Source organism: Globicephala melas, chromosome 1 (genome assembly GCF_963455315.2).
Source record: "Globicephala melas chromosome 1, mGloMel1.2, whole genome shotgun sequence".
NCBI classification, from domain to species: Eukaryota; Metazoa; Chordata; class Mammalia; order Artiodactyla; family Delphinidae; genus Globicephala; species Globicephala melas.
In genome coordinates, this window is record NC_083314.1 from 97,571,505 (window position 1) to 97,598,612 (window position 27,108).

The 27,108-nt window shown below is 31.0% G+C and overlaps 1 protein-coding gene across 6 annotated transcripts in view; it reads left to right on the plus strand.

The window, feature by feature from the left end:
- The window catches only part of COL11A1 (collagen type XI alpha 1 chain), a 196,621-nt gene that overhangs the window by 152,969 nt on the left and 16,544 nt on the right, over positions 1-27,108 (plus strand). For 4 of the 6 annotated variants that reach the window (XM_060301975.1, XM_060301966.1, XM_060301963.1 and 1 more), the window contains 11 exons: positions 2,030-2,083; positions 3,560-3,613; positions 4,853-4,906; positions 10,849-10,902; positions 11,506-11,613; positions 11,907-11,960; positions 12,602-12,655; positions 13,687-13,740; positions 22,848-22,901; positions 23,039-23,146; positions 23,619-23,672. In XM_060301975.1, coding sequence (XP_060157958.1) covers positions 2,030-2,083; positions 3,560-3,613; positions 4,853-4,906; positions 10,849-10,902; positions 11,506-11,613; positions 11,907-11,960; positions 12,602-12,655; positions 13,687-13,740; positions 22,848-22,901; positions 23,039-23,146; positions 23,619-23,672 — 702 coding nt within the window. Of the gene's footprint in view, positions 1-2,029; positions 2,084-3,559; positions 3,614-4,852; positions 4,907-10,848; positions 10,903-11,505; positions 11,614-11,906; positions 11,961-12,601; positions 12,656-13,686; positions 13,741-21,371; positions 21,400-21,465; positions 21,491-22,847; positions 22,902-23,038; positions 23,147-23,618; positions 23,673-27,108 lie in introns of those variants that run through there. The other 2 variants (XR_009564559.1, XR_009564560.1) reach the window with 2 other exon arrangements.

Genomic DNA, 27,108 nt, shown 5'->3' on the forward strand with positions numbered 1-27,108 from the left:
TGTAGATCTGGGAATCTAAAATTTTAGGGATCTCTTTCAAATAATTTTTAAGCAGGCTAAAATCAGAAACACTACCTGGCTCTTTCCTCCCAGGAAACTTACTAGGAACTTCTCTAGTAATTCTAGAAGCTAGCATCAGATGATGATAACTGTTTGGGAAGTACATATGATAGGCTATTTTCCTAGATATCTGAATGATATATGAGAAAAAATAAATGACATTCTGGTATATGTTGTTCATTATAAATCAGTAATTAATATTTCCTCTAAAAATGAATATATGGAACATTAAAAAATGTTTACAAATATACTCGGTAAAGTACCCTCTCTCTAAACTGAGAGTCATATGGAATTAGTAGGTCACAAAAACAATTTAGTGGGTTATTACCAGCATTAAAAAATGAAATATAACAGGATAAGGTAAAATAGAATAAAAATATCAAAGATCATCATCTATCCATTCAAGGTAAGTATTACTTTTTGAAACCTATGTTTCAACTATTTTACATGTGCATGTTTACTAGGTAATAAGTATATTTATTAGTGTGGGTTTTGGTCAAATACTTTGTAGCCACTGTGTGTAGGACCAAGTCAATAACTTTATTAAAATATCAGTAGAAATGTAGAGCTTATGTAGCGTATATTTTTTATTTCTTAAATAGATTATATCTGAAATACTATTGTAAAAATGTTTAAGTATGTATAAAATGTATGATTTATATACATAATGATAAACCCAAAAACATTTTAAAAATTAAAACAATCCATAATTCTACCATATTAAAACCTATTACCACTTTTACTATTTCTGTCCAATAGTCATCATACATATTTTAATACATATTTCACAGTTAAATTTATAGTATACATTCATTTATATTTGTATTTAATACTTATCATAAACATTATTCATATTTAGAATATTAGTATCATAATTATAGTCTTATAATATTCCATTAGTTTATACAACCAAATTTATTTAACTATGTTTTCTTATGATTAAACATCTGGAATAATTGAGAATTTTAACTATCATAGCTAGTGTTACAAGAAACATCTTATTGCATGTAGCATTTCCTGTTGATTTATTTTCTTAGAATTCATTCATTCATCATAAATTCAACATTTTATTAAAATCTCAGTTTTTCCCTGGCCTTCTGCTTATTGTTAGAGATAAAAAATTGACACCTGAAAGAGCACTGCCCAGTGAGGATAAGTATGTAAACAACTGGTATAATTGTGTTTTTAAGTGTACATTCAAATATGTACAAAGTATCATTGTGATATGAAAGAGGAAATATAAACAGCTCTGCATGGAGGAACTAGTTAGGAAGAGCAAGAGTAAATAAAATAATTTTTCCATAAAGATGGGGGCCGGTGAAATTTGTGTGCAGCTGCTCTGAGTTTATTCAGTAGCACAAAACCTCTCCTAAAGCATTTACACTGCAAATGAATGTAAAGGAAATGGATTGAGAGAATAAGGGAAGTATAATATATCAGGTCTCATGGCCTATGAGTTTTTAAGATTCAGAAGTGGAATTAACAGATTAAAAGTTCAGAAGATATTTGTAACCCTGGATATATACTGGATGGAATATTTATTTTTGAAAGAGTTTTGACTATACCTAGCTATAAAATCCTCCCTTGGATAAGGTGTTCTAAAATAATTTGGGACAAGATTTTTCCAAAAAAGTTTTACAATGGTAGTTCCATATACTACTCATAAAAGATGGAGAAAATGATTTAGTATTCATAAATTCCCAGACCAAATAATGTGCTTAGTTCATGTAACTGAAATCAAACAGTATATTAGACAAAGCATAAATTTTATTAGTGAATGTAGATATAAGATTCCATCATATATAGTCAATATTTGCATTGTAAGTATTTTGACAAATGATCGTTTGACTCAATTTCCATGTTCTTATTTAACTTATATTTAATTTTTAATTCTATATTAGAAATTAGCCAAATATATATTTTTTAAATACATGAATGACTTTTATTATTTTCTACTATATTTTCTTAGGGTCTGCCAGGCCCACCTGGTGAAAAAGGTGAAAATGGGGATGTTGGTCCCATGGTAAGTTTCTATGTTTTAGAATTGATGTATGCTGTGAATTTCTACATTACTAACATCTTTCTTAAGGTTTATTAGTATGAACAAAGTAGCCCTAAAGGCTATGATTTTTCAGATTGATGCCTCCCTGATTCTCACCCAAACTTGCATCTGCCGCTATTGAATCTCCCGCCACAGTCTTGACTAATTCTCTACCTTTTCTCTTTCTCACTTTGGAGTAGTGTTTTATACATATATGGTATTCTTAGGTTGATGTATTGTTATATATTTTTTATTTCTATGTGTATTTATTGTTGAAGTGTATATAAACTGCCACGCTTCAGTTACTTATTAGTCTTTAGCTCTGGACTTTGATGTGAAACAGGTAAATAATAGATAATATTTACCCAGGATTTAGATAATTAGCAAATGTTAACAATATTAAAAATTAATTGTACTTTGAAACAAATTCTTAATTTAATAAGGAATTCTGTCTTAATCAGAATGCTATAACATAAAAATTCGCATTTATTGATTCTGGATTTCTCCTCTAAGTTTAAGTCTAATAATTCAACTAAAAACTTGAAATACATATATTTGCTGATTAAGGACTACCTTGGTTAAGGAAACAATTAACCAAGGTCATTGAAATCTATGAAATGTAATGAATACATTTCCTAATTGTTCTTTCCCTTCAATAAACATTGCCCCCAATTTTTGCTTCCTTCAGAATACATATTTTGATATTTTTATATTTGCATATTAGATTTCATTTTCTTCAAATAAGAAATTATTCTTATTACAATAAACTTAAAAACTGAGAACATTAATATTGCTGATTCAAATAACTAATTAATACCTCAAACAGCATCATTACATAGCAAACTCCTCTCTAAATATGCTTGCTATGGTTCCCTGAATCATTAATACATTCTTGAAGTAAGGGGTTCTGGTCACCAGTATTTTATAAAAAGTGCCCCAAGGTAATCTTAAAGCACAACCAAGAGAGAGACCCTTTGTTTGAGGAAGACAACTAAATAGTTAATCTTATTCCAATTCTAGCATATGTAACATGAGAGCTGACATAAAAAACAAAACAAAAATATACAAATAAAAATATAGAATTAATGAATTCTAAATCTACTCAAGCACCATTTCCGCTTCAAAGTTTATGTTCCTTTTATACTCTAGCATTCTAGCATATTCTAGCCTAAAATATTTCTGGCTGTATGACTTCATTGTACCAGATAGTAACAATAGACTTTTCTAATTTTTAATTAAATTGTTCTTCCTGCAGTTCTAATTTCCCCATAGCTATGTGTAAATAATCATTTGCTGACATGATGTTGTATCCATCACAAATGACTTATAACACTGATATGCTTCACTGACTATGATTTTGCAGGCTGAAACTTCTTTTAGTTTTCTTAATCACAAAATGAAATATCAGAAATGCATTTGAGTTTAGACTTCATAGACCTTAATATTCATCTCTTACAGGGTCCACCTGGTCCTCCAGGCCCCAGAGGTCCTCAAGGTCCCAATGGAGCTGATGTAAGACTGTGAAATATGTTAATTATTTTGAAGTTATATAGATATTATTTAATAGCAGGTAGTGTCAAGACATAATGGAGACAATTACACTCCTGTTAAATGTTTAAGAGAACAAGAGCTCAAGGATCATTTACTCACTCCATTTTATTTTACAGGAAAAGAAAAGCTTTGTAGGGAGCTAGTCCTCACAAATATAATATAGGTACAAAACTTACAGTCAATATATATTAATATTTATTGGTGAATTAGAAATACTAGCTCTAAGAACTGCATTGTTCAGTTCAACATACTGTCTTGCACATAATAACTGTACAATGTTGCTGAATTGTTTCCAATTTAACCTTTATCTTTTACAACTGCTTGAGGAGATGGTTGTAATTGGCTTGATTGTACTAGCCTAGGTCTGTACTCCAAACAGCCTTTATTTATGCATCTACTATCTAAAAGTTTTATATTTTCCTTCTATAAAATATGTTAGAGTAATATGTGCATGATAATATGTGCACCTCTTACCATGTAAAAAATGTTTCCTGTCAACTGTATAAAGCTTTCCTCCCCCAAGCTTAATTGTTGACTGACTGTTCCAATATTACAGGAATGTAATGCCATATTTATCTTACTGTTACCATTAACAAATTTACAGGCTTTGATGTTCTGTTTCCATTTGACTTTCCCTTTTCACAAAGAACAAGTCATTTATTCTTGTCTTTATTGCTCTTCTGTTATTCCTGCTTTTAATTTTGTCAGACCAGAACTGGGTAAAATAGATTAGGCACAGATGTACTAAAAATGCTTTTAGGTTTTAATTCCCCCTATGTAATTTAAAGTTTAAGGATGGTTTATATTGTTTTTTGCATGGATTACATAATTCTTAACCAGAATCATATCTTGATCCACTAAAAAAATCTACAAAATCATCCTCTAAATCTGATCTCTTCAATAGGCAGACAGATTGAAATTATGTTTCAAGTATCAACTAACATGACTAGAGTTGGAAAGTCTCCTACCTTATCTTCAAAATTCTGGTGAATTTGAAAATCAATTTAGTATAATTAAATTATTTGCTATCCAGTAAATTTGACAACTCAATAAAGTTCATCATTTTGTCTCATCTTTCAAATGACTTGGAATATTCTTGCATAATATTTCTCTCCCTCTGAGAATAACTGGACTTATATTTGTAATTTTATATTTTATTTTAAGAGCAAGCGTAACTGTATTCCTTTTCCTACACTACAGGGACCACAAGGACCCCCGGGATCCATTGGCTCAGTTGGTGGTGTTGGAGAAAAGGTGAGGAATGCAGTGATATAGACAGTTTGAAACAGCGAGAATTGAGGAATTTGACAATATTAGCTAGTATTATAAGTGCTTTTAATAGTTCTGTCTTTCTAAGTATTTTACACATAGTTATATGAACTACAGTTCATCTGCTCTAATAGTTAAATAATTAAAGAAAAAGTGATTTAGAGATATCACATTTTTGATTGACAGGTATTGTGCTGAGCAGTGGATTATTTCCTTTAATCAACACAGCCCCTCCATGATGATGGCATTACTATTATTACCCACATTTTTAGGCTGAGTAAGCTGAATCGTAGAGAATTTCAGTAATTTCATTAAGGTTTTGTTATTAGAAAGGGATTAAATCAGGATCCACTCTAACCCATCTAAGTTTGACTAGACTGTGGCTCTAGTACCCTTCATTATTGAAAATAGAAGAGATTGGTAACTGACTTAAAAGCAAAAAATATGTAACTGACTTAAATGCGAGAAAAGAATCCTTCATATTATAAAAGAATTAATCATTCAGTTCATCATATTTGGAGTTATATTTTCATTACTAATACTATGACCTGTCTTTGGCACTTTTCAAAATAGTTGGCATGTGCCATAATATCTGGGCTCAGAATAGCTTATTTTTTTCATGAACATGATTTTATTTAAAATATCTGCTCTTCCTTTTCATGAAAATGTCAAAATCATCCTCTGATTTGTTATTTATGCATTCATTCTCATTTCTTAAAATAATTTTCAAGAAAATTAACATTGTTATTTGCTTTATTTAAAAAATAATTTACCAATTTTGAGGGATGAAAATTAAATTTCATATGATAAAATATTATGCAGGGAAAAAAACTTAGAAATTTCCTGAGTTTGCTTCAGTTTTGTTAATAAATATCAAAAGTATAGACTTATCCTAATCATAAAAATGATTCTGTTGTTTAGTCTCAAAAATTTTGACATAGCATATCTCATACTCATTCATTTATCTTAATCAAAGTATTTGGCCCTCAGAAAAAGAAAGGTAGTAGGTTGAGAACCTAATACTTTGGTGTTTATTTCTTCTCAACACCCACATTCTAGCATTTTGATTATAATTAATTTTATATGATTAACTATTATATAGTTTCTTAATTACTAAATTAGAAATATTTGAAAGTTATTATCTAATTCTTACTGCATAAACAGTCTAGTTTTTTTGATTGATCAACTCTTGGTTTATATTCTTAAATTTAAAGTTTCGTGTTGAAAAATGCAGATAAGTTGAGAGTGTAACTGAAAGAATCTCTTTTTTTGTTGAATTCAGTTGTCATAGAAAGAATAGCAGAAGAGAGGACTGGTGTCTAATGGTATCATAACAGTAGACTGATGAAGATGGCCCACACCTTTCCTCTTTCTTCCCTTTGCATCATCCTCTTTCGGCTCTAATACTGACCAGATAGTTGTGAGAACTAGCCTCTAATTTTAGTTTTTTGCCGATATAGCAAATTCTAAAACCATTTAATAGTCTTTTCAGCCTATTTTACTTGTTTCCTAAAGCGTTTGTGTGCAGTGGGAAAAGCTTTAAGTGCTTTAGTTGCTTCTTTTATGGTTTTATCCTCTGTGCTACCCTTGAAGATAAACATGGATGCCAGATGTTTGGATTTTTGGATAACTTATTTTCCATACTGTTTCCATTTGTTTAAAGCCTATCTGGTAATACTTGGCCAATTTTGAATCTTCACGGAATGATTCAGTCAATGAGGATAGCGTTCAACTTCTTACAATTAAAACATTCCTGAATCTAAATTTGTTATACTAAAAAAACAGAGTTTTATTTTTTCTCTGTTTAAAACAGTTTCTATGTGACAGCAGGATAGAAATGAAACCCTAATGTTATTTATTTCTTCATAACCTAGGGTAATATACTATTATGTGGATTACAGATATTTGACATCAACTCTGATTTGGTTTGAATTCTTCCCCGTTTCTATTTTGGAAAATTTATTCCCAGTCACTTATTCAATGAAAAAAAGAAAAGAGAAACAAAGATACTTTAGTCATGCTGCACTTTGCTTAAATAAGTTTAACTTGTTTTCCATGTAATATATATTTTCTATTGATAAATTTTGTACTTTAGTGTTTTCTTCAAAACAAGGAGACAGAACAGGATATTACCTTAAGAATGAAAACATCTGTTATGACTTTAGGCATACAGAGTAATTTGCTGTCTCTTCTGAAGGGGGCTTTAATCTTAACATGGGATAAAATAGTTACATGATAAGTAATAATAAATGTATAAACTAGCACCTCCTTTATATGCCAATACTCTTAATAGAATTTATATTATTGTATTTAAATCAATTATTATTACTTAGAATAAACATGGTATAGCCTCATTGATACTAGAGATATTTAATTTGTATAATGTAGTCTTGTTACAGTGTTTTATTTCTTTCCTTGTGATTTTGTCCTATCCCCTTTCCAAAGATTTTAAATGGGACCTTTATAGATTTAATATTAATTTCATCTTAATTGCTATTTATATTGTGCACACTTATCTCTAATACTCAAAAAAGGTAATTTTCATATATATGTATATTAGAGAATTTAATATTAATGCATTGCTCTCAAAATGAAGAGATTTTGTAGTAAAAATTTGTCTTTAAATTTTTTTAATGTTTTTTATTGTGGTAAAAGTCACATATTATAAAACATACTATTTTAACCATATTTAACTGTACAGTTCAGTGGCACTAAGTATGTTCACATTGTTGTGCAGCTCTCACCATCATCCATCTCCCGAATTTTTCACCTTCCTAAACTGAAACTCTGTCCCCTTTAAACACTAGGTCCCCTTACCCCCTGACCTACTCCCCTTACCCCCTGACCCTTGGCATCTACCGATGTACTTTCTGATTCTATGAATTTGACGATTCTAGGTGCCTTGTACAAGTGGAATCAAACAGTATTTGTCTGCATCTACTGTATATTGGAATGCATTTTAAGATTAATTTAATATATGTCCTACAAATAGATTGTACCTTCTTTTTTTTTCCCCTGTGCTATACAGTAGGTTCTCATTAGTTATTTGTTTTATACATAGTAGTTTATATATGTCAATCCCAATCTCCCAATTTATCCCACCCCCCCCTTTCTGCCATTGGTGTCCATACATTTGTTCTCCATGTCTGTGTCTCTATTACTGCTTTGCAAATAGGTTCATCTGTACTATTTTTTGACAATTATTTAATCCTGTCTCTTCACCGCCTATTATTTCCCTCATTAAAAAAAACCATAAACAAATGGAATCATTTCAGAATCTAGTTTAACTTTATAGTGGACAGGGATTAAAGGGGAACAACAGAATACACAGATTAATAAAAAACACAAAATATGCAGTTATTTCCCTTCTAGTTCTAACTCTTATGATATCACTATGAGTTAATGTGGTACATGTGAAAACATTTTGTACATAGTCAATAGATTTCCTGTATTTCCTTTTTCCCTAGCTTTATTGAGGTATAGTTGACAAATAAAAATTGTGTATTTTTGTGCCACATCTTCTTTATCCATTCATCTGATGATGGACACTTAGGTTGTTTCCATCTCCAGGCTATTGTAAATAGAGCTGCAGTGAACATTTTCGTACATGACTCTTTTTGAATTATGGTTTTCTCAGGGTATATGCCCAGTAGTGGGATTCCTGGGTCATATGGTAGTTCTATTTGTAGTTTTTTAAGGAACCTCCATACTGGCACATATATACAATGGAATATTACTCAGCCATAAAAGGAAACGAAATTGAGCTATTTGTAATGAGGTGGATAGACCTAGAGTCTGTCATACAGAGTGAAGTCAGAAAGAGAAAGAGAAATACCGTATGCTAACACATATATATGGAATTTAAGGGGAAAAAAATGTCATGAAGAACCTAGGGGTAAGACAGGAATAAAGACACAGACCTACTAGAGAATGGACTTGAGGATATGGGGAGGGGGAAGTGTAAGCTGTGACAAAGGGAGAGAGAGGCATGGACATATATACACTACCAAATGTAAGGTAGATAGCTAGTGGGAAGCAGCTGCATAGCACAGGGAGATCAGCTCAGTGCCTTGTGACCGTCTGGAGGGCTGGGATAGGGAGGGTGGGAGGGAGGGAGATGCAGGAGGGAAGAGATATGGGAACATATATATATGTATAACTGATTCACTTTGTTATAAAGCAGAAACTAACACACCATTGTAAAGCAATTATACTCCAATAAAGCTGTAAAAAATATTGTGTATTTTTAAGGCATATAATTGATATTTCGATACATGTCACATTGTGAAATAATGCCCACACTCAAGGTAATTAACATATTCATCAGCTCACAGTTACCATTTTTTGGTTGTGTGATGAGAAAACTTAAGATCTACCCTGTTAGCAAATTTCAAGCACACAATACAATATTGTTAATTATAGTCATATTGCTATATATTAGATCTCCAGAACTTATTCATCTTGAGTATCTGAAATTTTGTACACTTTAACCAACATCTCCCCATGGCCCCCACTCTCCAACCCCTGGTGACCACCATTCTACTCTCTGCTTGTGTGAGTTTGGCTATTTTAAATTTCACATCTAACTGAGGTTATGCAGTATACTATATATATTCCATATATAAAGAATTTAATATGGACATTTTACAGTTGATTTGAATGGCAAACTGCTTAAGTTTTTTTCAAAGATGTGAATAATGACTCATAAAAATATCACTTGCATATTTTTCCATCATACTGGCATAGATGAATGATTCATTGCTTTGAAAATAATGTAAATGCAATATTTTACTTGTAAAGTTTATTCAAGATAATTGGAAATATTTGCTACCTACTTGAGAGAGAAAATAATTTACACATAATAATACTAATGAATTCTTAGAAAGTACTTGATATCTTCACTCATTATGCAGATAATTCAAGAAGTTAAAATATGTGCATATTCTCAAAGAATAAGAAATTATGTACACAAAATAGTCTCTCCCCTGGAATTATGTTTATATTTAATATAATACATTTCAAACCAATTTATGAGCAGTGGATCTGTGCCAGGAATATTGGAAATAGCTGAGTTAAAAATTAAAGAAAATTCAGGCCTCACATTTTAAAAAAAATTTAGAACAATTTTCACTTCAGAGTTTCTAGTACTACTGATTTTGTATAGAAACATGGTACATGAATGTATTGTATTACTTCACTTGGATGATTACTTGAACCGAATATTATGTTTGTATGCATTTCTAAGTGTGAAGAGTTAGTAACAGACTTTCATAAGGGAAGCCTACTAGGCTAGGAGGTTTATTTATTATTGCACTGAGCCATAAAATAGCCATCCACATCTATACATGGAGATCATAAAGACTACCAATATATATCCTCAAACAGAGCAGTTTTAATTAGTATCTATGTGTATCTTATAAATAGTGTTTTTGTATTTATTTATAGCTCTACTTTAGACCTCTTTAGACCTCTACTAACTAAATTTTATAAGATTATCAAAATACTACGAAATTGATTATTATAGTAAAGTAAATTCATATTTTAGTAAAAAACATTTTAAATTGTTTAATCCATAAACAATTATAATATGAAAATTGATGCAACACAAATACACAATTTTTAGGAAACATGCAAATGTCTGTTTTGTGTGGTTTGGTGGTAACTTGGGTTAATGTTCTGGGTATTAACTAACTGATGAGAATTGTAGCATCCAGCTTATCCAGTTCTATCTCCCCACTTGAGAAATAAAAGTATTAAGGTCAGTAATAGGAAAAGTTTTTTCTTTTTATCAAAGTTGTCCGCTGCCTTTTAAATAATATAATGAGTTAAGGGCTAGTTTAAAGTGTCATGGTCATCATTGAAGGAAGTTTAACAAATGTGAAACATTGTTTCTGTGCTATGATACTCTTTTGATCTCTTCTTTATAGGGTGAGCCTGGAGAAGCAGGGAACCCAGGGCCTCCTGGGGAAGCAGGCACAGGCGTAAGTGCTGGCTTATTTTCAATTAGTGTGTTATGGATCAGATATTTCCTTCAGAGTATTTTAAACATGTAGCTTAACTACTAGCTGTGATTCAGTTCCTTTCACTTTCCAACCCGTTAAGAATCATCACAAATGCAGAGCCTTTTTGTTCAATAATTTTGCCTATCCTCTGCATATTTTGATTCACACAGAAACTGAAAAAAAAAAATTACATTAGCATAAGTTAGAACATTAGAGCTATAAGCTGTTTATTGCATATATCTTTGGTGGACTGTCCACAAAAGAAACCAGCAAACTCTGCTACATCGAGTAAACATTTATGAACTGTATTAGCATTACATTATTCTAATTTAGATTGGTTTAAACTGAGAGTGAATTTCACTCCCAGGAAACATTTGGCAATGTCTGGAGACGTTTTTGGTTATCACACTTGGAGGAATGGTAACTGCTGGCATCCAAGCAAAAGAGACCTGAATGCTGTTAAACATCTTGCAACACATGAGACAATCTCCCACAGCAGAGTATTGTCTGACCTCGTATGCTAAGGTTAAGAAACTGATTTAAAGCTTGTAAGATAATCATTCTTTTTCTTACATTGTGTAGGGTCCCAAAGGAGAAAGAGGAGAGAAAGGAGAAGCTGGTCCACCTGGTGCTGCTGGGCCGCCTGGTGCTAAAGGACCATCAGGTGACGATGGCCCTAAGGGTAACCCGGTAAGTGACCTTGGTCCTCTTTAAAGTGGCTTCTATGTCAAAGCCACCTGAAGCTTTTCGTAGAAAGACTAGAAATCATGAGACTTTGGCCCATAGCTGGTGAAGTTGACTTTTCATTGTTTGATGTATTCATAAGCATTCTCAAATAATTTCATTTTTTAAAAAAATTCTAACAGGAGAAGAGAGATATTCTCATATGGTTTTACCATGATTTTTACCTCTTAAATTTCAGAATATCATGACTTTATAATAATTTTTCATTTATTTCCTTTCCTTTAAAAACATTATTTTAGGGTCCTGTTGGTTTTCCTGGAGATCCTGGTCCCCCTGGGGAACCTGGCCCTGCAGTAAGTATCATAGAAAAACAAAGGAATTATTTTGCTGGGGATTGTTCCCAGTTAATAATTAAAGAAAAGTCTTAATTACTTCAGTGGATCCCCAAAAACAGCAATAAAAGGAAGATGTAAACTGTAATCACAACTACCAGAATAAAAATTCATATATTTGGACACTATCAGACTTGTGTTGCATGATTATTATTATCTCTTCATTGGGTTAGTTTTCCAGACTTTGTTGAGTTGTACATACTAATTAACTGAGTAGCCGCATTACTATCATTTCAAAGTTACAAGATTTTTGCTTTTACCTCAGTCCATTCTAAAATGAAAATTCTATCTCAAACTGCACCATATTTGTTCATGGTTAAAGGATGCACTGTCTTTCTATACTAATTACATCCTCCCCTTTCCTTATATTAAGAACATACTATATTTTAAATTTGATATCATAGCAATTTCATACATTTTATGGAAAGAGAGATACCATAATCCTTAAAAAAACCAACTGAAAGAATATAATAATACTTTTATGTGTATGTCTGGTTAATAATTTTTCTTAAGGACTAAGATGATACATCATATCTTTTTTTTCTGATAAAAGTTAATTAATAGTGAGAAATACTGGGTTCATTTTCTATTGCCCATTATAGGGTCAGGATGGTGTTGGTGGTGACAAGGGTGAAGATGGAGATCCTGGACAACCGGTAAGTAAGCACACTATTTTTATTCAATCTTTGCATAGTCTCAAGATATTTTAAATAAATAATCAGAAATAATTATACTTCCAAATGCATAGCTATGTGTGTACACATTCAGGTATATTTGAATTCCAGTTTAAAGTCAGTCTTACATGGAACATTTCTTACTTGATGTGATTTAAGAAATATAAGCAAAGCCTTCATAATAAAAACTGTAGTCATATCATACTAGTGATTTTGTCATATTATATTACATTGAACTATCTCTCCAACTGTGTTAAGTGGAAAGTCATTTTAAAAACACAAATAAGAATTAAATGAAGAAAACTAGGTTATCAGCCTATTATTAGCATGAATTACTTCAATTACTAACCAGAATGAACTCAGCATTTTTGCACTCATTTTTTATTTTTAATTTGGGAAATGCAGTAGGGGGCTTTGACTACATAAGGTTATTTAGGGAGGAAGTAAAGGAGGGCACTAACTTAAGTAGGAGTCAAAGGCAAACTGCACTCTTAACATAACTTTGTCTCTAGAGCCATACCCACTGGATACTTGGAGTCAAAGAGATACAGACTTATTCTGTGTAGATGAGACTGGGTCATATCCCAGCATGTTGCGTGCTCCTTGGAATAAAAATGCTAGTGTTGCACAAGATGAAATTTGAGATAATAGATTTATGGTTCACAGTTGTATGTGATATACATAGAATTATTAACCATATAATTCTATTAATTAGTATATCTATTGGATGCTTGTCAGATATAAATTAGCACTTAAAAAAAAAACAGTTTTAAATAGAAGGAATTCGATTCACTTTTTTTCCAGCTGTGAAGAAGTTTTCCATATGAATTTACCAGCTCGAATTATAGATATCTGGAGGAAGTTTAGGTATCTGAAATAGGGCTAAGATTTTCCTGTAAAGATAGATGTGGAGAAATGAAGAAAGCAGGTTGGCTTCAGTCCAGAGTTTGAACAGTGCTGGGAGCCATAAAATAATACCCAATTGCTTAAAAGGTATTTTTCACATTTTTTAGGGTCCTCCTGGCCCATCTGGTGAGGCTGGCCCACCAGGTCCTCCTGGAAAGAGAGTAAGTTTTTTAAATTCTTTATTTGAAACACCTACTCATTATCCATTGTGTGTATAAATTTATATTATATTTGTAAGCTGTAGGCAGCACATTATAATGGTGCTGAAAAACATATGTCCTAGAGAGTGATTTCTTAAATTTGTCAAAATACTTATTAAAGTAGAATCCAATTTAATTGACAGGTTTAATCTGTCACAATGAAAAATAGTTTCCCACTTCTCTGTGCTTAGGTCTCCTCTGTACAAATGCCATAGGCTCTTATAAAAGACTCTGCTGATACCCTGAATTTCAGCTCATGGTATCCTACAGGGAGATGAGTTGTCCAAACTCCAGTGCTTGTTGAAAACGTTATAGAAACTTGAATACAGTATCAGTAGAACGAGCTCAGGAATCAGCATATAATGTTAGATTGCTTTACACTGTCAAACAACTCTGATAGGATTTTAAGAAAGAGGTATAGTAAAATATAAAGGTCTTGTTCAAAATATTGGCTACAGTGGACCCTAGGAGATTTGCTTTACTGCCTTTTTCCCACTATTATACTGTTTTTATAATAAAACAATCCTGTTGACCTGCCTCTTGCAGCAATTCTATTAATACACAGTGTTCTCCTGAACCTCCTTTAGTCTATTTTCCAACCTATCCATGAACAAAATATTTGGTCAACTTTAAAATATATTTCTTAGGCTCATTTCCCCTTCAGTAATCCAAAGACACAGAGCAATTGGGGCCACTCTGGTTTTCTAATGGTAGCTTTATCTTAGGAGAATTTTCACACTACACATCTTCCTATACACAGAGTGTGACAGGTTTTAATTCTGTCTCTCAGGACATAAACTGAGTCAACATTTACAAGCAAACATTTCTCTTTGCTGGAAATGAACTTAGTTTATAGTAAATATTTTCTCTGAATACAATTTTCTTCTCACTGACCCAAGTGCCTTTTTTACCTTTCTCCTCCTCTTTCTCTTTCTCATTATTATTATTATTATTATTATTATTATTATTATTATTATTATTATTGTTTGTTTTCTTTTTGTCAGCAGCCCAAAAGCATAATCTTGATAGAAAAAGAAATATATCCCAAAACAACCATTGGGCTGTTATTCTTAGAAAGTAATTACGAAGTGTAACATGATGTTGAGCTCTGTTGCCTGTTTTTGCCTATCGTCTGAATGTTCTTAAAAATTTCCAAATGGATGAATATCTGTTCTATTACTTCAGACCTTTCAGAAGAATACTTATATAAAATATCTTTGAAAATTGGTAGAAATCTTTCCTGAGAAAACATGAAATCATTTTTTTCTTTCTCCCAGTCAAATGATGGAAGGTTATTTAATGCAGTGGTTAATAAGTCAGTGAAGTCACACTACCTGACTTTTAACCCAGCTCTACCATTTATTACCTGTATTTCCTTAGGCAAATTACTTATATTGCTTCTCAGGGAGGACCTACTATACCTAGGATTTATAAGATAACTCATAAAGAACAAAAATAATATGTATTAACATAATAATGTTAATGTGTTAGCCTTTAGTTATGAAACAGTTATTGAATAGTTATAATAAGCACAATATTATCTTATATAGGTATAGGTTATTATGCTTTTGATGCAGAGGGAATTAAACCTTCCTTCAAATTATAACTACTGGAAAAGGAGGGACTATATAAAAATATATTTTGAATATTTTATTAACATCCATTGGCAGCTTCTCAGCTCATTCCATTATCCAAAGCAAATTCTCAGCAAGTGCTATATAGTTCAGTTTTATTTTAAAATATGTCAAAACAGATTGTTCACTTACAATCTTTGATAAGTTCAACTAAGTACCATTTGCTATGTGGAATGTATTATTTTAATATGTGACAGAGTTAGGGAATGAATTAATTTCTTTAGCGAGACAGTGGTGGATCATGTGGCTTACTCATTTTGAAAACTGAATGATTTTGAAATTTAAAAAAAGTAAATAAATATAAACAATTTACTAGCATCAAACAGTAGAAAAATATCAACAAAAGGCATGAAAAGTTGTTTTACACAAATGTTCCACAAACACGTAAAAGGATGTGTAGAAGTTAGGGAAATGTGTGTTAAAAATGACATAGAGATGCCACTTACATCTATAAATTGATGAAAATTTAAGTCTGACAAACCAAATGTTGGAAACGATGTTTTTCAAAAAGAAAATAATGGGGATTATCATAAACAGCTATTGTGAGCTAACTGGTACACCTGCTTTAGGAATTGTTCATTATTACCTAGCAGAATTTAACAATGAACTTTCCCTACGATCTCATAATTCCATTCCTAGGTACATGCTCTGGATGATATCTTATACATCTTTACCAAGATACACATATAGAAAAAATAAGTGTACTGAGATAGGCATAAACTGAAATTTTGTATGGCAATCAAAATATTGTATTGCAGATGTGTGAATCAACAAAGATGAATCTCAAACACCTGATGTTAAGAAGAAAATATATGTAGTGTTGAGCTGGAGAAGATATATAATCTCATTTATATAATATGTAAAAAAATAAAAACATGTTGTTTAGCATTCAAACATAAGTGGTAAAAGTGATTAAATAAATGAAGGCAATGATTCATTAAATTCAGAATGGTAGTTATTTCTCTGGGAGAAAGAGGGTTACAGTAGTTGCAAGTGACACGTAGGAAGTTATACATTTTTATGCTGAGACTGTTAGATATTAAAGTAATTAACTGATACATTCCCTGTATCATCCTTTTCATTATTAGAAAATTCTATAGTGGAGTGCTGCCTTTCTGATTTTTGATGAGATTAGTTAAAAATAATCTCATCAAAAATTTGAGAGATGTTCTAGCTTCCCATTTTAAAAAACAATTTTTACGAATATAATACGCTATTTTTATTCCGCTCTAGTCATTTTGAAACAAAATTAGAAGACTTTGTATCTATGAATTTTTAATGATATGAGATTGTGATGACTATGCATTGCTTATAAAGCTATTTACATCCATTTTGATTTAGCAGAAGAATCAACCTTAGGTCAACCCAACTGAACAGTATTATGCAAGTTTTCTTCTTTTAAAATGTGGCATCATTTCATCTGACCTGAACGACATTTAACGTAATGTGTTAAATTGTGTTCTGTATTAGGATTGGATAGATTAGCAGGTTTAATTGGCTTTCTCTGTTTTACACAATAATCTTTTTTCTTTAGCAAAGTAAAATATATTTTAATGCTGTAAAGATTAGTGTCAACAATCTTATTACTAAAATTATAATTTGCTCTGATTTAACAGTAGCAATTAATGCTTTCATTCTTTTGAATTACAACCAACCAAACTAGTCAAGAGTTCTACCGTAATCTAAAAAAAAAAAAAAAAAAAGATAGCTAAGATGAAAAAATAGAAATACAGATTATTTACTTAGGTCTTTCTCAGCCTGTAAACTGACACTCTTCATAGCTAACTATCAGCACAAACTAGTCCCGAATTTGATTCTAATGCTGTTGCATTAGAATCAAATAGACCTGGTTTCAAATTCTTGCTTTGCTACTTATAAATACAACTTAGAATAAGTTAATTTCTTTGAGTCTCAGTTTTCTCATTTATAAAGTAGGCAAAATAACTAATATTCCATGCTGGAGTGAAGACTAAATTAATAAAATGTATATTTAAACCACTACATCTAATATATGGATTTACCAAGAGTTCAAAGAGTGGATGCTCTTCTTAAGGAGTTAAATACAGGTTTTGAATTATGCCATCATTTATAAACAAAACAAACATATTAAATAAAATATACAGATAAGATAAAGACATTTTCTTCTAATTTTTGAGTTATATAAATTGAGATGAAAGTTTATTAGCAATAAATTCATAGTAACTTCATAATTAATTGCATTTTTGAAGTATAGAATACTGTGATTCTGTTGAGATGGATACAAATTTGTATTATTTATTTGGTGTAAGTTGATGTAAAATCATGTAGCGTTAACTGTAAAGGAATTTCCTATGAGAACTGTTGCCAAAAAACAGAGCATTAAATTCATGATGACTGCATATAATTTTAATAAAATGGATTTGCCAAGCAACAGGGATTTAGAACTAGTTTGAGAGATAATAATGTGATTAAAATGAGTTAGAAGGAAGTACTTGGGAACTTTACTGTATGTCTGTGAGGTCACTTTGTTTATGTACTGGGTGAACACAAAGCTCCTGAGCATAAAGGGATATGATGCAGAGTGAATTTTGTGAATTGTAGCTGATGAGGAGAATTCTGTCTTCACCAACCTTTGCATTCAGCCAACAGGCAGCAATGTCTTTGATGCAGGAATCAATTTAATATCACCCTTGTGGAAACAGCAAAAAACATTCCTATACAATAATTATAATATCTAATCTACACACTTATGACTTAATTGAATACAGAATTGCCTTACCATTTATTTCCCTTTAGTTCATTTAGAAAGCATAATTTTAAGTAAGCTTTGTACGTATTTTGTGGAAATTAACATTTCTTTTATCCTTTGTTTTGCTACATTGGAACAACAGAAAAGGACCAATAACAATTTTGCTATAGCATCTCATAGCAGAAGTAACAATGAATAGAAATGTATTTTTCCTTGAGTGACTCTTACAAATAAATGATAATAAACCCTCCCAATAGAATATTGGTCAGAATGTTGCGAGTGGCAGTGACACTGAGAAACAACATTCTAACAGTTATTGAACAAGTAGGGAAATTAAGTTGACATTTATAGTACATGTACATTCTCTCATGCATTTTAATACTTGAGAATAAATGTATATTTCCTTGAGGCACTAGAAGATTGTACAGTTTATATCAGTAAGCCATGGAATTTTAATACTCAGGTTATCATAGCAGTTTGAAACCAAGAACTAGTTCAAAGCCCTTTTACTGAAAAAAAAATCTAGAGATGATTTAAAAAAAGATTTAAAAAATCTTAAAAATAGATTTAAACCTAACCTGAAAATGCATATATTAAATGGAATTTTAAGGAGTCCCATCTCATTTGCCAAAGGAAAATTTACAATAAAAATTAAAACAATAACTAATATTATTAAGTAATAGAAATACAAAGGAAGATTTAACCTCCTATATATGCCCATATATACCATATATGTATTCTTTCCATCCCTATGCCTTTATGCATGAATGTGGGTGGTCAGATTAGAAGGAAACATCCCTCCCATATCTACCCACACTAAGATTAAGATCAGATATTAGGTTCTTAGGAAAGCTTTCCCTACTGCCTAACTAGATCAGTGTACCTATTTTGTACACCTACTTCATCTTTGTGTGTTTTACAATGTACTGTATTTGTTAATTTTGTTGTCTGCCTTCATAACTAAACTTTGTGAACTCCTTAGGGTTTCACTTTTTTTTTTTTTTGTATTCTCCATGCACAGCACATTTCTGGCATATAAGGAAGACTTAACTATTTGCAACATGTATGGAAGAATGGGTAAATTGTAGAATAATATTATAAAGTGTGAATAGTGGAGAGAGGATTATACTGTGTATTTTATATAAAGTATATTTCTCATAGCAAGGAAAATCTCATGTAACGGTGATTACTGGTGGAAAATTAACCAAGGCTTATTTTATTTTCATGTTTTACAAGGCATTTTCCAATCAGAACACTCATTACTTCATGATAGTACAGGAAGTAATTCACTATATTAAGTCCTTGCCTCTCTGCTTATGCAGATATATGAGAAAGAAATGACTAAAACAAGAATTTGTCCATAGGCGTTGTTTAGTTTTTTTTTTAAAGGGAACTTCCTATTCTCTTAAAAAAAAGTGTGTCACCTGTTTTCATCCTGTTTTTCTTAAAAAAATCTGTGCCATCTGGAAAAAATATAAGGAATAAGTGAAAATGGGAAAAATGAGATAAAGAACAGAGTAAAACCATTTAATGTGGATTTCCAGCATGATAAACATCAGGCATTCATTCAAAGAGGGAAGAAATCCTTTGGGGATGAAGAAACTTTTTATTGAATCACAATTTTGTGGCCATGTTATAGTTTACTTGTGTTTAATTCTCTAGGCTTTTCAAACTCAGATTTTCTTTTCTCCCTTGCAGTAAAAGCAATATTTTTGTTACATTTTAGACAGCTGATGACTTGCTTTTCCTAAAGCTAGATATTTATAAATCTTCTCTACAATAAAGTTCATATATGTAATTGCAATCTTGAAGTTAATACCCCATACCTTTATGTCATTCGTTTACGGAAAAATCTTCATAGAATAAAGAAAAGCCCATTATTCAGTTGAATCTCATAATTTCTATTCCCCAAATTATAGTCATTATGGCTGTTTTACCCAGTTTGAATAGGAATACTTCAACCATCACACCAAAAATGTATTTTTTATACATTACAAAATAATCACCACAATAAGTATAGTTACCATCTGCACACCAAAATGACTCAACTCTTTAACACTAAGAAATATTTGAAGCTTATGCTTCTCTACAGAAATCCTCTTGCATAAATAGTATGAAATTCAAAAGATACACTTAAGTTTTAATGCCTATATTATTGTTAACAAATTGTTGCTGCCTCAATAGACTGCTTACAGGATTTATGCACTTCTTATCTTAGGGTCGAGGCACAATGAATGCCTAATAATATATGAAGTTATAGTGATGATATTGAGAAAATAATTACTAATGATATATTCATTGACTCTCTCAGAGATAAATGAGTTCACAGAACTCTGAGTTTGATGAAGTGCCTGATACCCATTTCAAATGTGGATTTAAAAGACCATATGAAAGACTAACATGTATCCACCATTACAATATTAATATAGCATCTGAAAGAGAAAGTCATCCTGTCTCACCTTATTTTCACCAATTAACACTGTTTCTGCTACTCTCCCCAAATTCCAACCTCAATCTCAGTTGATGATTTTTGAGCACAATTCATAACAAAAATTGAAGTAAACAAATGGAAAACAAGAGAGTCTGGGGAAAAATGAAATACAATTTCCTAGAGATCATTAAGTTTCTTTTTTAAACTTTCTATACTTATGTCTGAACTTGTGTAGAAATTTTCAGCACAGTTAAGATTCAGATTGAATCTTAATGTTTGTTAAGTAATAATAAAAATCAATTAAGTAGTGAAATGAAATAAATATTTTATAATACAATTATAAATTTTTTATGTCTTAGAATGCATTTATTATATGTATTGTGTAACCCACCACAGTAAGAGGCCAAAAGCACTCTTATTGTATTGGACTATCAAACAAAGTGCCCTGCTTGTGTTGATCTGAGATGCCATAAGTGAAAATATCAATGACCTAGTATAATGAGTAGGAACAAAATTTAGACACAGTGGGAATTATAGCATATTTCTAGCTCGAAAAGTAGTTGTTTTCTTCGATGCCTTGAATATTATATGTTATGTAATGTAAATGATTCCTTTCTACATGTTTATTACAAAGATTAGAAATGTCAAGTTTTATATTTCACAAATGACTAAGAGAATGTAAGAAGGAAATTTGAATGTCAGATTTCAAGATCTGACTATATATTATGGGATCGTTTAGCTGACTTTCAATTTTCTAGTTAAAACAAGTAGTTTCATACATGGAGTTCATATTTTTCAGGTGTTATAAACAGGATGTATGGAAAAAAGTAAGTTGTTGACATGGTGTCTATAAATGTATTTTGAAAGTCAGTTTTGTTTGACCTGACTCTTAGGTTGCCAACATGGTGAAAAGTATTGGTAAAATAATAGAATTTATATAGAATAACAATATCTAATAATTTTAGTAACAATAATAAAATAACTAACATTTGTAGTGTTCTTTATGTCTCAGGTATTTTTATACACCATTTACATTTACCAACTCATTGAATTCTCATGATGATGCTGGGAGATAGCTACTGTTATAATCCACATTTTGCAGAGAAGTAAACTGAATCACTCACAGGGTGTGTAACTTGCCAAAGATCACAAAGCTTGTTGATGGCAGAGCCAGGATTTGAATCCAGGAAGTCTGAATCCTGGCTTTAGGCTCTTAAGCTTCAGATTCCATTCCTGTATTTGATACTGATCTACTGGAAGTTCACAAAATATTTTTTCATGTGTTACATTATTTAAATTTAACAACAATTCTATAGCAAGAGAATTCTTATTAATAACATTTTATGGATGAAAGAACTGAAGTTCAAAAATACTAATAATTGATTAATTATTTATTAATCATTAATTATTTATTTAGGTAAATTATTTAGCTAAATTAATCATTATTTATTTAGCTAAAAATAAAGAGAAATAGGGAGACAGATACCTCACAAAGATGGGAAAAAATATATATATATATATACAAAGAGCAGTATTATGAAAAGCTTTAAATATATATAATTTATATATAATAATTAGCATTTCTCCATAGCAATTCATGCAGATATACAAAAGTTATGCAAATACCAGAATATCTTCTTAAGTTTTTGAATGACATATGGAGTGTGAAGATTTTTTTCCTGCTTTTTCTCTAATACTAGGTTTTAAAAAGTCATACGATTTTTTATACCACTTATGTGAATTACATAGTTCCAGAGAATGAAAATATAATATATGTTGACCAACAAGATTTTAAATTTTGTACTTTTCCAGTTTGAACATGATCTTATGAAAATGTATAATGTATGGATCTTCTAAGATTAAGAAAGGAGCCAATCTTAAAAACACATATAATGATGGAAGTGAAATCTGAAACCTTCAATTACTTCCTAATTATACAACAAAATAAATGATATCTGAGTATTTAACACACTAAGGGTGACTAAATCATCAGCATTTCTTTAAAATTTTTATCTTTATTGTTTCCTTACATTGATATGATGTGATTATCTGTATTCTGCTCAATCTGTGCTTCATTTGTTTTTAATATTCTAACTAAATTTGTACATAAAAAGAGTTTTGCGTTTTCTCAGTGTTTTAAACTAAATTGCTATAGAAATTCACAATTTATTAGACTCTGTTACAAATTAAACTGGGGTATTTGTAAATAAGTCTTCAGTTGCATTACTTTTATATGTTATATATATATTTTTTAAATGCAATTTTATGTTTATAGGGTCCTCCTGGAGCTGCAGGTGCAGAGGGAAGACAGGGTGAAAAAGGTGCTAAGGTAAAATATACATTACAGGTATTATGCTTGAAAAACTCAACGTGTACGCTGGACAACATCTATTTCAGTACTTTTAATAAAATAATAAAATGTCTTTTTTCATTATTAATGCATTCACATATTTTATTTTCTAACAGGGAGAAGCAGGAGCTGAAGGTCCTTCAGGAAAAACTGGCCCAGTTGGTCCTCAGGGACCTGCCGGAAAGCCTGGTCCAGAGGGTCTTCGGGGCATCCCTGGCCCTGTGGTGAGCATCTGTGCTGAAAGATGTCATTTTGAAAATAATGTCTTATTTCTAAGAAAAATTATGAATGAAAATATTTATGTCAGCATTATTTTATAAATTGTGTGCAGTAAATATTAGGTAATAAAGTCAGAGACGCTTAGAATATTTAAGTATGTCATTTATTTAATAAGTTCATGGTGAAATTCTAACTTCTAAAGGCAGAATAGAAAACTAAACCCTGAGATCTCAAAGACGTATAATTTTTATACACACATCCATCCATCCATGTGTGTGTATGTATGTGCATGTAGACACATACACAGAAAGTAAAAAGACTCAAAAATTGCTTACAATATTTGTAGATGTCCTCCACATGATGGAATTCATAGGTGATGTTTGATTTCTTTCTTTTTCATATTACCAAAATTAAAATAAAGAAAAAAATGTCTGCTTTTGTTAATTAAAAAAATCAATCGTGTTTCTTCTTCCTTAGGGAGAACAAGGTCTCCCTGGAGCTGCAGGCCAAGATGGGCCACCTGGTCCTATGGTGAGTAGCACCTTTTTCTGCTGTTTAGAATTCCAGAAATGAAATTATTTATAAGCTAGAATTCCTGAAATTTTGTCTTATAAATTGGTTTATATTCTGTACAGTATTCAAGGAAGCGTATTACTCAGACCTAAAAAGAGAAAAGTAATCCTAACTGATAAGTTATTTGGAAAATATGCCCTTGATCAGAAGATCTTTCCTTTCTTATGTCCAATGGATGAAAAAAAAATTTCCATTCTGAATAAAATGCCACTAATGGCCCAGACAGTTCTTTTCCAAATGTGGACAGTTCCCCCAAATGCATGCAATTACACTTAGTTTCCTGGCACTTCATTTAAAAGAATAACATTGACACAGGCATACAGTGATTCTTTCACCAAATAAATTTGAGTCATATGAGCTGAAAGATAAAGTATTTACCCCCGTGAATGAAGAGAGGTAAACACCAAAGCTTGGTTACTCTCATAAACTGTGTATGCAAACAACACACTTGAGCAATGCAATAAAGCATTTAGTTGACCAGCATATGGTTCATAGATAGAGTTTATTATAGGAGCCAAGGCTATTCTTGCTACAAAATTTGGGCAGAAAGTGAGAATCAAAGTCTTGCCTTTAGAATTATTGCTTACTAAGTAACAGATTCTATTTCATGGTGGAGATATTTGAACTTCATTGTCCAAAATAGTAATATGTAAAGGGATTAATTAAAACAAGAAGCAATACATATAGCACTATTCAAGTGTAATATTTATCGGTTTAAATAGGCAGATTTGTCCATACAGAAATTTAAATTTTACAAAATTGCCTCTTTTCATGAGTATATCAACTACCTCAGAGGTATGTATGTGCTCAGAAAGCCATCAAAACTAGGATTTGCAATCTTAATCATTCAGGAGAACTTGGCCAATTCCTTTAGGAAAAATTTCCTCTAACATTTCAGATATTTCATAAGTGTTACAGAGATTATTTTTTTAACTTGCACTGAAAAGTTAAAGATCACTTATTTTAATAAGTGGATAAAAGTTATCAAATTTTGAGGAGATTATCAAATCTGCACATTGCCCCATTGACATAGGAACAGGGACTTGACAAAAGTAGGATCATCGGTTCCATGTCTGCATCACTATTTAGGGAATATTCTTCTTAGATATGTTAAATTCCTAACTGTACAAAGTCATAGCCTAGGGAAAAAAAAAATACTTCACCTTAATATCACCCTAAAATTTGCCAAAGATTTTTTTTCTTGTTATTTCATATTTTTCCAATAAGTATTCTGACCTTTCTCCAGATGAAAAAAAAAGAAAGCATCAAGCTGGAGACTTCCTTCAGCTAATATTAAAAATAAAACCATCAGACATACCACCTGATTCTGGCTTGCAAAAGTTTATATTTCTGAATCTTAGGTAAATGTGGGTTTACAGAGCAAAGAGCTAAATAAACAACTCACATCCTTTTCCGCAGTGAAATGAAAAGCATCAGAATTGAGCAACATGGGTGCCATTTCTTTCTCTGGCTGCTTGTTTTATCAGAGAGTACTTAGAATGCAAATCTATTGTAGCTTTTTCATACCATCAAATAGTTTGATTGTGCTAATTTTAATGAAAATGCTACTTGGTCTACAGGAGATGAGGTTTGGTGGAGAAATCATCTTCAGGATGCATTTATGGCAATTTAGTGAACTTTTCAGCTCAGCTAAGAAATACTGGTACTTATTTTAGTAGGCAATTTTGTATTAGAGTGAGAAGTAGCATATCGTGATTACTGGTTAAGGTCATCACCTCTCAACCCAAGAACCCTGGTTTCAAAAATGAGCACTACTACCTGCTTGCTGAATAAGTTTTAAGTAAGTTATTCAATTTTTTTAAGCCTTAGGTTTCTCATCTGTAAAATGAGAATTTGAATAGCATCGATCTTATGGAATATTATGAAGTTAAAATGAATTAAATGGGGATATTAATATCTTTTACCCCATGGGGTTCTTATGTTAATTAGATGAGCTATGTCTAAAAAACAAAACAAACAAACAGAAAAACAACTTAGACCATTTCCTATATAAGTAACAGTCTAACAACTTTATATTAACATTTGGATTAGAAATTCTTTGGGCTAGAGTGAAACAAACACCGGTTAAAACTCTAAAGATGATATTTGGTGTCTGACCACTCTATATGATCAGCTCTGCTAGAGTTTAGATATGGTACAATATTTACTTTTTACTTCAAAATTTAGATATTTCTCATGGCAAAAATTAAACTTCTACATATGCATGAATTTTATATACAGATAAATATTCAGAATCATATGGAACTGAGAATAAAACAGTACGTGTGAAATCTAAAAGAAAGCTAAGGACAATGATGAGATTGTATAAAGAATTTTATTTAAGGATTTTTAAAGTTGAACTGCTGGGGTGTTTTTTTTTTTAGGAAATAGCAAAAATCAGATGGGAATAAAATTGAGTGTTTTAAAGAGAACAGTAATGGTTGCTACATTCTCTCCTCTGCTGCATAGTCAAAATAAGCATGATTTAATCATTTTAAATTAATTTTTATTTTATTTTTTGAAGACACAATTAGCATCTATTTTAGTTTTAAGCTTTTATTTTGTTTTGTTTCATAATCTTTCATTTTAAGAACCTATTTGTTCCAATTTAGCTGAAAAATTGTTCAGTATTTATCTTCAGACAATTTTACCTTACTATTATCATACATTAATTCTTTTCACATACTGATAAGTAAAATATCTGATAACATTATTTGTTAAACCATAAGTGTGCGAATAAACGGTAGGATGGGTTACTGAATTATATTTTGATTTTTTAAATGCTACATTTAACTTATCTGTAAAAAGATTTGAGATGTGTAGCATTCCATAATGATTAAGCAGGTTTAAACTACAAAGTATTTGTCTTTCACCAAATTAAACGTTATTTTACAATACTACATTCTAAATAAACAGTAGGATCTGCATTTTCTTTAAACTTCAGTGCATTAGAATTTTGAGATGTATTTCAAAGCAAATATTCTGTACAGCATAATACAGCAGGGGAACATATTTGATTGTGTATTCTAGACACTTATGAATGTATCATCCCTGTTTTCCTTTTCACTTTATTACATATGAATTATGTATTTCCCTAGGGTTTTTCAATTTACAATATCCTAAGAGGAAATAGAAAATATGTATACCTGAAATAATATTTTTATATGCAGAGTTGTTATTTTTGATATGGTCCAGGTTCAGAGGGTTATGTATAACTGCTATCAACATCATAGCTTTACCAATTTCTATTTCTAATTGATGAAAATGATAATAAACTGATTTCACTTGGCTAATGCCTCCTTAGATATAGTTCACAATTTTATGAGATTATTAGCTTAGAGGAATTAACACTCTTTTCCTTTAACTCCTTCCTGAATAATATTTATAGAAATGA